The sequence below is a fragment of the Stegastes partitus genome, unplaced genomic scaffold, assembly GCF_000690725.1.
Source record: "Stegastes partitus isolate 25-593 unplaced genomic scaffold, Stegastes_partitus-1.0.2 Scaffold704, whole genome shotgun sequence".
NCBI lineage: Eukaryota > Metazoa > Chordata > Actinopteri > Pomacentridae > Stegastes > Stegastes partitus.
The window spans coordinates 293,447-306,886 of NW_007578435.1; the positions used below are offsets into that span (position 1 = coordinate 293,447).

At 36.3% G+C, this 13,440-nt stretch overlaps 2 protein-coding genes across 2 annotated transcripts in view; one reads left to right on the top strand and one right to left on the bottom strand.

The window, feature by feature from the left end:
• Window positions 1-8,873, bottom strand: part of LOC103363968 (serine protease 33) — a 12,805-nt gene extending 3,932 nt beyond the window's left edge. Inside the window, exons 1-4 of the mRNA XM_008290953.1 lie at window positions 8,799-8,873; window positions 4,721-4,741; window positions 3,607-3,769; window positions 2,727-2,995 (exon numbers count right to left, since the gene is read on the bottom strand). Of these exons, the coding sequence (XP_008289175.1) occupies window positions 2,727-2,995; window positions 3,607-3,769; window positions 4,721-4,741; window positions 8,799-8,841 (496 nt within the window). The 5' untranslated portion in view covers window positions 8,842-8,873. The remainder of the gene's footprint in view (window positions 1-2,726; window positions 2,996-3,606; window positions 3,770-4,720; window positions 4,742-8,798) is intronic.
• A 31-nt stretch (window positions 8,874-8,904) lies between these two features.
• Window positions 8,905-13,440, top strand: part of LOC103363969 (heat shock 70 kDa protein 1-like) — a 7,867-nt gene continuing 3,331 nt past the window's right edge. Inside the window, exon 1 of the mRNA XM_008290954.1 lies at window positions 8,905-8,994. Coding sequence (XP_008289176.1) covers window positions 8,905-8,994 — 90 coding nt within the window. The remainder of the gene's footprint in view (window positions 8,995-13,440) is intronic.

Below are 13,440 nucleotides of genomic sequence, written 5' to 3' on the forward strand. Positions count from 1 at the left end.
AGAGAATATTCAATCAGTAACATTAATTTCACTTTCATTTGGCCAAAAAGTAAAGTGATTTCCTGCATTATGGGACAGTGTCAGACCTAAGTAAAAGAGCAAGTTTAAATATTTTTTCACATTGTTCTCCATTAAATCAACGTGGTGACTGAAACAGCTGCACACGATCGATTCATTTTGTGCAGAAGAAGAGTCACGCCTTAAACGCCCCTTTTTATGTGAACGTACACAGAATCTGAAGCACAAAGTCTGAGTTGACAGTGAAAGTTGAAAACCACCTTTATCCCTGATTGCAGCTTTTGTCTTTGTCCAGCCGGCTTACACACAGAAAGCCCGGCTCTGTCCAACTTGCTTCATAGTACAGCCCTCTCCTGGATGTGTACTCTGGCATGTTTGTTTTTGTTTTCACTCACTGTTTTTTGTCATTTTCAATCGTAGTTTGCTGTTGTTTTCAACTGCTGTTCACTGTAGTTTTCACTTTCACAATGTCACTCACTGTTTGTCATTTTTATTGCCGACTTTACTGGTCACTGTTTTGTTTTCAGTGACTGTTTGCTTTTGCTTTCAGCTGATGTCGTCTGTCATTGTCAGTCAGTGTTTACTTGTGTTTTTTAGTTGTTTTTTCATTGCTTTTAGTTGTTGTCTGTTATTTTCAGCGGTTGTTTTCGGTTACTGATTTGACGTCATGTTTATTTGCTGTTTATTTTTGTTTTTAGTGGTTGTTTACTGTCATTTTACGTTTACCTGCTGTTATCAGTCGTTTTTTTACTCCTATTTTTAGTAGCTCTTCACTGTTTCAGTCACTATTATCTAATTAATGTCTTATTCATTTTCTGTTTAGTTTTGTTTTTAGTAACTCTTTATTTTTCTTTCTTTCCTGTCATTTTCAGTCCCCTTTCAACTATCATTTTCAGCTGCAGTTTTTAAAATCACAGAAAAAGAAGTATTTACCGTCTTCATTTAAGATACTGTACTAGGTGCTGCACCTGTCCAGCACCACATGATGTTTGTCTGTTGACGTCAGTGAATGAGCTTCAGCACCTGATAAGATGAGTGGAAAAGCAACATTTTTGTGATTCCACTGAGCTGTGACAGGATGACTCATATTTCTACCTAAACCCCTAATAAAGGCAGAACTGTCTCACTGGGAGTGTTTGTTGTTTCTGTTTCGTAACTTGTGTGCACTTGTGTGTCGTCCTTTACTGCTGAGCCGTCGGAAAATACCTGCCGCAGGTGCAGCTGGTCGTACCCACATTTACAGCTACACTCAGTGCGGGTGGGAATGTAAGAGTCACTTTAAATAATCCGTGAACATCAAAATGACTGTTTTGTTTTGATGTTCACATTTCTAAATATGGGCTGCAAGGTGGGGCAGTGGTTAGCACTGCTGCCTCGCAGCAAGAAGGTCGCCAGTTCACATTCAGATGAGGACACCCGGGATCTTTCTGCGTGAAGTTTCCATGTTCTCCCCGTGCAGCGTGGGTTCTCTCCGGGTTCTCCGGCTTCCTCCCACACAGTCCAAAAACATGTTGAGGTTAATTGGTGATTCTAAATTGTCCGTAGGTGTGAATGTGAGTGTGCTTGGTTGTCTGTCTCAAAGTGTAGCCCTGTGATAGACTGGTGACCTGTCCAGGGTGTCCTCTGCCTTCACCCTGAGTCAGCTGGGATAGACTCCAGCCCCCCATGACCCTAGTGAGGACTAAGCAGTGTATAGATGATGGATGGATGTTTTCTGAGATCTGAACTATTACTCATGTTTATCAGTTAATTTACTACTTAAGTTTTGAGCCGCTGTTATCTTTCATTTTCACTCCCTGTTACTTTATTTTTGTATTCTTGTTCCTGCTCTTTTTAGTCGTTGATTTCTGCCCTTTTCACTGTTTTCTCTTCATTTTAGTTGCTCTTTTTAAAAGCTTTTTACGTTTTTAATCACCGTTTGCTGTCATTTTCACTTCTAATTCTTGTTTTCACTCTTGCTTCTGTTGTTGATTTATGTCATTTATATTTGCTGTTTACTTTGGTTTTTAGTTAATTTTTGTTTTCAATTATTGTTTTTTGTATTTTTTAGTCAGTTTATTGTTTTTTTTTGCTGTCTGTCATTTTCACTCACTGATTTCTTTCATTTTTACTCCCTCTTTACTGTTATTTTCATTTTTACTCACCGTTTGTTTCAGCTATAGTTTCCTGTTGTTTCTGTTGCTGATTTATATCATGTTCATTTGCTGTTTGATTTTGCTTTTAGTCGCTTCTTATTTTCTCTTTAGTGTCTGTTTACTGTCACTTCCATTAAATATGTTCTATTGTTTTCTCTCACTGTTTACTGTTGTTTTCAGTTGATTTTTGGAATTTTCTCTCACTCTTTTCTGTCTTTTTAACTCACTGCTTTCTCCTATTTGTAGTTGCTGTTTACTGTCACTGTGTCACTTTTACTGATCTGTACTATTGTTTACCCCTGCTCTCATTTTCACTCGCTGTTAGTCATTTTAATCACTGTCTGCTTTTGTTTCCAGTTTGTCATTCATGCACGTGCCACGAACAGGATTTCTCTACTTTTGGATGTTTTCTTGAACTTGATTTCTCAGCAGCAATCTGTTTTTTATGACTCAGATGAGATTTGTTTTAATCCCACAAGAGCTGAGAGCATTAATCCTCACCTGCTGTCATCTTCAGACAATGTTGTTTTCAGTCACTCATTGAATGTATCAGGATAAATGGCAAATCCTCACCTCCGCTCTGGATGTCTCCCCAGCCGGTGACCCAACAGGATGTTCCGGACGGGAAGTCGCTGTCCTCTGCCGCCAAACATACCGGTCGGATGTAGTCGGTGAAGTCGACGGCTGAGGACAGCTGCAGCAGGGCGATGTCGTTGTCGTTGGTGACGGAGTTGTAGTCGGGATGTCTGATGACCCGCAACAGCGTCCGTGAAACCTCGTTAGGATTCAGGCTCTGCTGGGTGTCACGTCCGAGGTAAACGATCAGACCCAACGTGCTGTCGCTGAGAAAGGAAAACCAGCATGGTCAGATACAGTCGTCCTCAAATGTATTCATACCCTCCCAATAAAGAAGAAAAAAAGGCACTGAAATAAGCTGAAATTGACAAAAGTAATAATAAAAAACACAATTAATCAAAATCATGACATTGCTTTTGAATTGTGGTTCAACAGAAATATTTAAAAAAACAAAAAAAAACAAAAAAAACAAGCAAACCAGCATGATGGGAACCATAAACTAATATTTTGTTGAACAAGCCTTTGAGACAATCAAGTGTTTTCTGTAACTCTCAGTCAGACTTCTGCACCTGTTGACAGCAAATTTGATTTTTGGCCCACTGCTCACCGGCAAAGTGCTCTTCTTTTTTTTTTTTTTTTAATTATTATTTTCAACCACAATTCAAAAGCAATGTCTTATTTCACTAAAATATAATTGAGCAAATTTTTATTTATTATTACTTTTTCCAGTTTCTAGTTATTTGAGTGACTGTTGTCAATTTTGCCTTTTCTTTAATGGAAGCGTATGAATGCATATGAGGGCTGTACATGGCAGCAGACACAGTAGCTGGTTCACGACTGGGTTCAGACAGGTGAGAGTCATGTGACCGGAGCTCACCTGGAGAAGCAGTGAGCTGCAGTCACGATCCAGTCTTTGGTGACCAGCGAACCTCCGCAGAAATGTCCGAAAGCGGTGTGCAGACTGGCCTGCCACGGCCACGTCCCTGCAGGCGCATCTTCACCGCCCACGATCCGGGTGTTCAGAGGAGCGGTGCCGCAAACTGGAGGCAAAAGAAGTCAAAAAAATCTCTTTGTCTTTACATTATTTTACACTCACTGTTTACTGTCATTTTCCATTGTTGTTTATTTTAGGTTTTTGTTGATGTTTCTTCATTTCCTGTTGCTGTTGTTATCAGTCAATCTTTTCTCTCCCCTACTGACTGTTTTCATGTTGTTTTTATTCACTGATGTGTCATTTTCCCCTTGCTGTTTAGTTTTTTTTAGTCCCTGTTGATTTTGTTGTTGTTGTTTACTGTCATTTCCCCCCTCACTATTTATTTGTGTTTTCCTTCACTCTTTTCTGTCGCTTTCAGTTCCTTTTAACTTTAATTTTTAGTCATTTTCAGTCAATGTTTTTCATTTTTAGTAACTGCTTTTAATCACTGTTTACTTTCATTCACATATGTAGGTTTTATGATTTATATTTTTTGTTTTCAGTTGTTGTTTTCTGCCACTGTTTACTTTCTGTTTAAGTTGATGTTTTGTTATTGTCAGTCACTGTTTACACTTCCAGCCAGTATCAACTGTTGTTTTTATTCCCTGATTTGTTTCATTTTCCTTTGCTGTTTATTGTTACTTTTTATTTAGTTGCTGTTTGTTTTTGTTTTTAGTTTGTTTACTGTCACATTCAGTTGCTATTGTTTTCACTTAATGGTTGTTTTTCACTCACTGTTTACTGTTGTTTTCAGTCTCTTTTTTACTTTAGTGTTTACTTACTGTTTACTGTGATTTTTAGTCAATGTTTTCTATGTTATTTTTAGTGTTATTTTCAACCACTGTTTACTGATTTACGGTGTTTATTTCTGTTTAGTTTTGTTTTCGGTTGTCATTTTCAGTTGTTTTCTGTCATATTCAGTCACTGTTTATTTTTTTTTTAAGTTGTTGTTTGTTGTTGTTTATTCTTTCTTTCTTTCAGAGCAATACAGTTTTTACAGTAAAAGAACAGGACTCACCATCCAGCTGTGCACAGCCTCCTGGAAGACACACAAAAAAAATGGAACAGGATTAGAGATGTGACAAGAAGGGAGTCAAAGCAAAAGACTTACCTGAAATAAATTACTTTAGAAAATATAACCAACAGACAATGTGTTTTCCATTCTCAGTCACTGTTTTCTGTTTTCATTTGCTCATTTGTGTCGTTCTTTTTTCTTTTGCCGTTGAGAATTTTTTAGTAGTTGTTCTCATTTACTGTGTATTTTTTTCTTTTGCTCACTGTTTTTTTTTTTTTTTGTCATTTTACAATAAAGTTAGTGACAAGACGGAGTCAGAGAAGTAGAACTGTACCTAAATTAAATTAAAGAAGAATAAATAGCCAACAGAGAATGAGCTTTCTATTTTCCATCATCGCTTTCCTTCATGTCTCTGATTAACCCGTAGAGAATGTACTTTTTGTCCTGTGGAGGTGTTTGTGGTCAAATACGCTTGCATAGGTTTTTCCAGTTTGCCGCACAGCTAACCTCTGACACAGTGGCATTCACAATGGCATGTCTGCTCTTAGAGAGCTGAACCGACCGGTTTATTGACAAGAATGAGCTTTTTTCCATCAGGGCATGTCGCTGGGTGAGGCATCAGAGTGCATCTTTTCAAGTTCTGTTCCAAGTAGACTCGTGAGGCAATACACCGTTCATCACCAGGAATGACAGTTATTTTCTCCGTCGACTGTTTCCTTGATGAAGAGATGATTTATTTGTTTCAGAAAATAGTAAAAAATTTGGATCAGTGTTCGCTAAAATGTCCAAAGACATTCAGTTTAATGTCATGGTGGAGGAAAGAAACTAGAAAATATTCACACTGAAGCAGCTGTAATGACAGAATTTAGACAGTTTTTGTTTTAGAAATGACTCAAACCAGTTAAAATAGCTGCAGAATCATTTATTATGAATTAATTCTTGAAGTTTAAATGCTTATAGAGGACAAACATATCTTTTCCAATCACATTTCTATTGTTTTATTGAACGCCGTTCGCCTCATTGTCGACCCTGGAACTGCAGTTTAGTTCAGTTTTGAGGTGTTTATACTTCCCCTTATAGTTCCTGTATTCCATGTAAAGGAAAAAAAATCACAGACATTTCAGATATTTTTTGGCTTGTTTAGTTGTTCGGCTTGTTTTTCTTTATTCTGCTTCCTCATTGCAGATGAATATGAAATTGACAAGACAGTGTTTCCTCATTTGTAATAAATATATATTGTTGTTGTTGTTGTTGTTTTTTTGTCTTTCGACTTTATTGGGTAGGATCATAGAGAGAAAGGCAGAAACTAGGGAGAAGAGTCGGGGAAAAACCTGCAGCAACCGGCCACGGGCTGGACTCACAGGAAAACTGGAGGTTGAAATAAACCACTTTACAACAAACTCTAAAAGGTGTGAACTCAACGTGAGCAAACAACCTCCACAGATCTGCATTTAAAGTGGTTTCCCAACATTTTCTTGACACTGTGATGTTTGAGACAACTCAGTGTCGAACTGCAGTAAAGCATTTGTTATCAAAAGGTTGGAACCGAGCTGTAATTACTCTTATTCTGATGTTTAAACAGAAAAGTGAGGGCAGCAAATCAAACAGTGGATATGAAAGACAGTAATCATCAGGCAAATTACAACAGAAGCCATCGGCCTTGTTTATGCCTCGTGTTTCCTCGTTCCTCTTGGTTTTATCAGTTTGTGATGCAAGTGTTAAAGGAGGGTTTTGTTGTTGTTGTTGTTGTGTAAAGCATTGTGTTGTGTTATGTTCTATTTGTATGATCTATCTGATGTATCGGTTCGTATAAAACCTGATTGATTGTCACTTCTTCTGCAAAAACTATTGGCTCCCAGCTTCCTTCTGCATCCAAATGTTTCTTTTAGGTTTGAGGAAAATGTGCAAAACAAAATGCAAATTAGCACCTGTTTCTGTCCTCTGTGGGAATGTTACATAAACAGTACAACCCGGTCGGTCACACAGCTCTTGTCGTGGTTTTACACTAATTTCGCTTTAATCTAAAACGTCTCTAAAAGTTCGCCAAACGTTCTGCTGTAAGAGTGAACACAACAGTCTTCATGCATCCCAGCATCTGACGAGCTGAACACCAAATGTCACAACAACACTAGGAAAATGCTAAGTGTTAGCAGGTTGTGAAGCTAATGTGGCTAACGTTAGCTTTGATGGTGTGAAGTTTAGGAAAGATTCTCTCAATCTGTTGTTGTCTCAGTCAAGAGTCATGAAAAGGCTCAGCTTTCAGTTTTTATTTTTTTATTTGGGGAGTTTTCCTTCATATTTGGCATATTTTGATTTAAGTTTTTTGATCGTTTGGCATCTTGATGTGGTTGTTGTACTAAATGTTGGTGCTTTAATGTGATTTTTGTATTGCTTTTGTCAGTCTGCATGTCTTTGTTACCATGTTTCTGCATATTTAAGGTCATTTTACGCCATTTCTGTGTTATTTTGCATCTCTAATTGGTCGTTTGCATTTATTTTTTGGCAGTTTTGTGTCCAGTTTTGTTGTTTTGTGACCGACATGTTGGGAACAACAGCAATAAATATCCGCCGATGTTTGACGTAAACAGTCAAACTGGCTCTTCTGGATCTCTGTAGGTCAGATTTTTATTATGTAATTTTTACTTTTGTATTTATGACAGGTGATTTAAAAAAACAAAAAGTCAAATGTAAAACCAGTTTGTTCCTCTAAACACAGCAGAGGAAACAGTCAAAGCTCTTTATTGTGTTCTGGAGTCAATTTTAAAAGACTTTATATTTCGATCAGTCGGCACACAATAATCCAGAGTACGTTTTGTTGGTAGAAACGTTAATAAAATGTAAAAGTGAGGTTTGTTGTGTAGAAGCTCTGAATGAATGTCAGTGTTTTCCTGTAGGTGTTTGTATCTTTTTGAGGGCATTTTGTGTTGCGTCTCTCTGGTTGTCTGCCTTAAATTTTGTCTGTTTTGTGTCACATTTTGGTCGTTTTGTCTCAACTTGTGATCAGTTTGCATCTATTTGTAGTTATTTTGCGTCTCTTTAGGGTAATTTTGTGTCTCATTTTGCATTTAATGTCGGTTGTTTCGTGCCATCTTGTGTCCTTTTGTTCCACGTTTTGGTCCTTTTCCAACTCTTTGAGGTCGCGCTGTGCGTCTTTGAGATCATTCTGTGTCGTATTTAGGTTGTTTTCTTTCACATTTTAGTACTTTTGTGTCTGATTTTGATCGTTTTGCGTCTCTTTCTGGTTGCTTGCATTTAATTTGGGCTGTTTTGTTTCAAATTATTTCAAATTCTGACTATTTTCTATCTCTTTGTTGCCATTTTGTGTCTCATTTGCACATTCTTCTGAACAAACAGCTCAGATTTATCTTGCGGCCCTCTGGAGGGACTCGACCCACATGTTGGAACCCTTGAACTGAACTCAGCAGTAAAAACCAGCCGAGGCTTTGTGAGAATTAATCAGCAGGATGTTGAAACTGTCACATTTTTGTTCTTCTGGTCTAATTTTGATCATTTCCATCTTATTTTTTTGGATTGTTTGCCTTTAATTCTGCCTGTCTGGTGTCACATTTAGTTGATTTGTGTCACATTTTGACCATTTGGCACCTCTGGTTTAATATATTAAGGCAAATTAGGATCCTGTCTGACTTTCTGCCGACAGATTAGTGTGCAAATGACTCGACGTTAATACCAAGATTAGTGTTTACCTGATGTACCGAAAGTCTCTGTTTTGTTCAGGATATCTACAACATCTACAATATTGTTGAATATTTTTTCTATTGTTTCAGATTTCAAAATATTCTTCTATAAAGATAACAACTAGAAGAAAATAAAAAATAACTTTGTACTTCTGAGAGCTTTAAAGGGTTTAAATGATCAAATAAAGAACCACAGAAGTTTAAAATTGCCTGCAAAACAAAGAAGGTTCAAGCTAAAGGTTGTCTGATAAAACAATATGACACCTGCTCTGAGAATAAACTCAGAGACACTTTCTGGTGCGTCTCTGAGTGTAAATGAATCTCGTGAAGCTGTTAAAAGTCTGACTTGTGCCACTAAAACACGCATTAAAAGGTGAATTTCTCACCTGAGATGATGCAGGCGAGCAGGGCGACTTGGAGCAGCTTCATGTTGAATCTTCAGACTGACCTCAGCTGATCGGTGACGGAGTTTCAGAGTCGGGAGGCGTCGACATGAAGCTGTGTCAGCGAGTCACCTCCTCTACAAACAAGCAAACAGCAGGTATGAGGAAGGTCTGGAAATACCTGCACAGGCTGTTTCAGGTGACACGAGGAACCTGTTCAAGTTCATGTTGGATGTTGTGTCAGCCTGAGGTCACCAGTTGATCTTTCCACAGCTTTGTGGTTATTTTTTTTTCTTTTAGTTTTGTGTAGATTTGTGTCATTTTGTGTCCCATTTTGATCATTTTGCATCTCTTCAGTGACTTTTTTCCCCACATTTCTTTGACATTCACATCTTTTCACATTTTGTCTAATTGTGACCATTTCACATCTATTTCTGCTCTTTTTTGTCACTTGTTTGTGTCTCTTTGAGCTTATTTTCTATCACATTTGGTCATTTTCTGTCACATTTCGATCATTCTATATCTTTGTTGTCATTTGTGTTTAACATAGTTGGTTAAAATAAAAACATAGGCTGTTTTGTGTCATTCTAAACTTTTTCTTTCACATTTTGGTCATTTTTGTCTAGTTGTCATCATTTTTCATGTCTGTCTGGTTGTTAGCATTTAATTTTGATTGTTTCATGTAACATTTTGTCAGTTTTGTGTCTAAATGGATGAACTCTGCATCTTTCTCTGGTTGTTTGAATGTAAGTTTGGGACTTTTGTGTCACATTTAGGTTTTTCTATTGAAGATCATCAGCAGCCTGCTGCTCCACCATCAGTTATTTACGATAAACTATGGATATTTAAAATCTGTGAAATTTTAGCTCAGTATGTCAAATGCTTACATAATCTTTTTTTTTATGCCATATATAAGTTCTAGTTGAAGAATCACTTTGAACTTGTCATACCTGCTGAATCTGTTATTAAAGTTAATCATAAGAACTTTTACACTGTAAAATGTGACAAGTTTATCTTACTTATATGAATCTAAGACACCGGTTGCTCTCAAAAAAGGTAAGTAAATATAACCATTAGCTTTAAATTCAGTTTGCTTCATATCTATTATTAGTCTGACTTAAATGAACAGTTCTACTCACTAGAATTTAGGAAACGGATCGCCTTAGAAAAATGAAGTAAGCACAACAAAGAATGATCAGTTTGCATGGTTTTTTTTTTATTATTTGAATGAAAATGCCATGCAGAGAATGATATCCACTGTTTATGGAAACAAATGAAATTATCCAATTGAACAAATACAATTTAAGCCTTATAAAATAATTAGGGGCGGGACCCGATTCAAAAAACTCATTTACTTAATTAGAGGCTTTGTAATTACTTAATCTCAACTAATTGCATAACAATGTAAATTTTTCAATTTAAATGGATGTCGGTGTATTACTGAATCATACATCCATTTAAACAACAAATCGTTGTTTATTTTACAACAGAGCAGTACTGGTTTTAATGGTAAACAAATGTCAACCAACAATTCAACATAAAGTGTCATTTGTACCACGTAAAATGGTCAAACAAAAACCAGAAATGGTCCTTTAACTGACCTAGATCTCTTTTATACTCAGTATCCTGAGCAAAAAGCTCTGTTGTACTATAACATATAACATACATAGACAACATAGGCTGTAACAGTTTGATCAACATTTTAGTGCAAAAACAGCAAACCCACTGGCCTCACAGTACCTCAAAACCTATTTCTTCTCCCTCTTTTTCAGCCGGTTGCTTCAGCAAACTAGCCTGTTCACATTTTCAGAGCTCAGTGCAGCTATGAAGTTGCAAAACTTACATGTTGTCCACTGCATCAGTGTTGGTTTTCTGTCTTCAAGCTGTTAACAAAAAGTCATAAAAATGGCAGCAACTACCGTACTTTCAGTTTTCACACCTGAAGTCAATGAATTTGGCCAGAACATACAGGGTATTTTCTGTCATTGGCATTTTTGCTTATTCTAGGACCCAGAAATACCACAACTAAACAGTTCTGAGCAACACACATGTGAGTGAGCGTGTTGCTCAGGACTGTTGGTTCTGACTGTGGTCTTTGTACCCAGAGTGCTCTGCCCAAATTTGTTGGCCTCATTTGTAAATGTTACTTTGCATGTGGCTCACACACAACACATGCTTTTGCCTGCATTCTGCATTCTGCATTGCCAGAACTTTGTAATTTTAGAATTCTGCTTCAAATGAGCGTTTGCAGTTCTCATTGTGGATGTACTATAGCTAACATTACAGACTTACAGGTTTAGTTAGCTGCCTTGGCTATTGTTAGCTAACATTAGCATTAGCCGGGAGTTTTAGTTTGTCATCACTATGTTCAGAAAATGTCACAAAATTTCAGTTGTGAATAATGAAATGATAGCTGACAAATATGGAATTAGTTAGTGAAGTTTAATAACTTACCAAGAGACTCAGAAAATGTCGGTACAGTTTCTGGAAACTTCTCCTGCACAGTCCATGAGTTAAATGAACAAGACAATGAGAAATAAATAAAGTACACTGATGTGATTCAAGTAAACATAGGTATTACCTTTTAGAGTGTATTTTCATTTATATGATCAAGTATTTCATATTAAAAAACATTCTAAATGTTTAGTTTCATATCATTGTGAGAGGCAGCTACATGTGGTTCAGGAAGGTTTAAGATAACACCTCATTTGCATATTTAAACTTAACATTCAGGACAGTTGTGATGCAAAAACTAATGATGTAGATGTAATTAATCAGCTGGTGAAGTTTCTGAGTTACATTTATGATTTTTGTTTCATCACTGAAAAAAGGGCAGAAAAAAGACATTAATCACAATTATCACTTTTGCAAAAGAAAAACAAAGAAAAGCAGCTGTTTTGATTTCTGTGTGTTTTGTTGACCAGAATGTAGGTTTAAATTAAAATATAATATTCTAAAAATTATTAGTCATTTTGATCACAGAGAGTCACCTGAGTCTAGTTTTACTGTTTATATGTATAAACTCCTCCTCTGCTGTCATCTGCTGGAAATAAGAAGAACTAGTTTTATTTCCTTTAACATGGATTTTAAATTGAAAGTATGATTTAATAAATTTCTCTTTAATTAACTTACAACCAGACGAAAGTCAGTGACAGCTGGTAATGTAAGCCTTAACTTACTTTTTCCTTAAAAAAAAAAAAAGTTCTTATCTTTATTTATATTTTATTTATTTTTCTTATGTTTTTTTTTCTGATGTGTGTGTAAATTAACTACCATCTGTGTACGGTTCAGTATAAATAAACTTACTTGCTGACATTTATGACACATTTATTCTCAAATTCTGATGGGTTTTTTTGTTTCTTTCTTTTTAAGCGCTTGAATGAGACAAAAATAAATATAATGAGTAAAATAAAGCTCTGGGTTTTTGTTGTTGTTTTGAAGGAACTCCCCTTCCACCGACACTTCTTTTGAAATACTGACGTTTTTAGACTTTTCTGGTCTTCTAATAAATGTGCAGTGTTCTGAAGCACATTTTGCCATTTTGCAGTAATCCTTAATGTCTTGTGAAAATTTCGGCTTTGAAGAAATGTTGCTGTTTAAACGACATAAATATCAAAAAATATCTTTAATTATGTTTTGGTCCATTTGAGCATTAATTATTTGACCACGTTTGCTTAGTTATGAGACAATATTTTTCTTTTCGGTGTGACAATATTCGCTGAGTCAGTATCGCTGTAATTTTTGATTTATTGAACATTTATTGTGTTTGATCTGTTTTGACATCCAGATTTTGATCCACCTGATTCTCGCCGCTGCCAGAAGCGAGTAGAAACTTCTTCCATGTGACGTCATCACGCACAGCGCCGCGCCGAGCTGTGATTGGACGAGAGGTTCAGCGGAAAGCTCGAGAAGAACCGAGAAGAGACAGAAAAGTATAAAATAACAGAGAAACAGCGACATGAAGACAAGAACCCAGCGACAAGAAGACAGACGGGAGGAGACAAACTTGTTCTTTTCTCTTCGACATACTCTCTCATCTCTTCAGCCACAGTAAGTACGATTCTAAGTTTCTTCTGGAGGTTAATTTAACTCATTCGTTTTACCGATATTTCACTGCTTCACCAAACTCCCTTTAAAAACTGTCTAATTTAAGCTGCTGTGGACTTTGGATTAATGTCCAGCAACACCTGTTTTCTTCTGTCGTTTCAATTTAAGAGCTTAGTTTTAAATGTATGTTAACTGTATTGATTTTTTTTTTGTAGCTGTTTGAAATTTGGTTCCGATCATAATACTAACTTTAAACACTGAATAAAGTATTTGGAAAGATGGCTTAACCAAACCTGATTGACAAACTGCCCATTTTAAGATGATTTATTCGTTGGATGAATAAAAAGCTACGTGAAACCAATTTTAGGTGTTTATACAAAAACATTAGAGGCTTCTCCACATTTCGGCAGTGTAATAATTATTCTGTTGTTTGACAATAAGACATATACAGACCGTAACAGTGTATTAAAGTAAAATAAAATAGAAATGTAATAATCCCGTAGGAAATTCTTGTGCCAGATATTTCTCACAAAAAAAAAATCACAACATTAGAGTAGATGCAGTTAATAATAGAAAAGCAGTGAGATATAAGCATGAT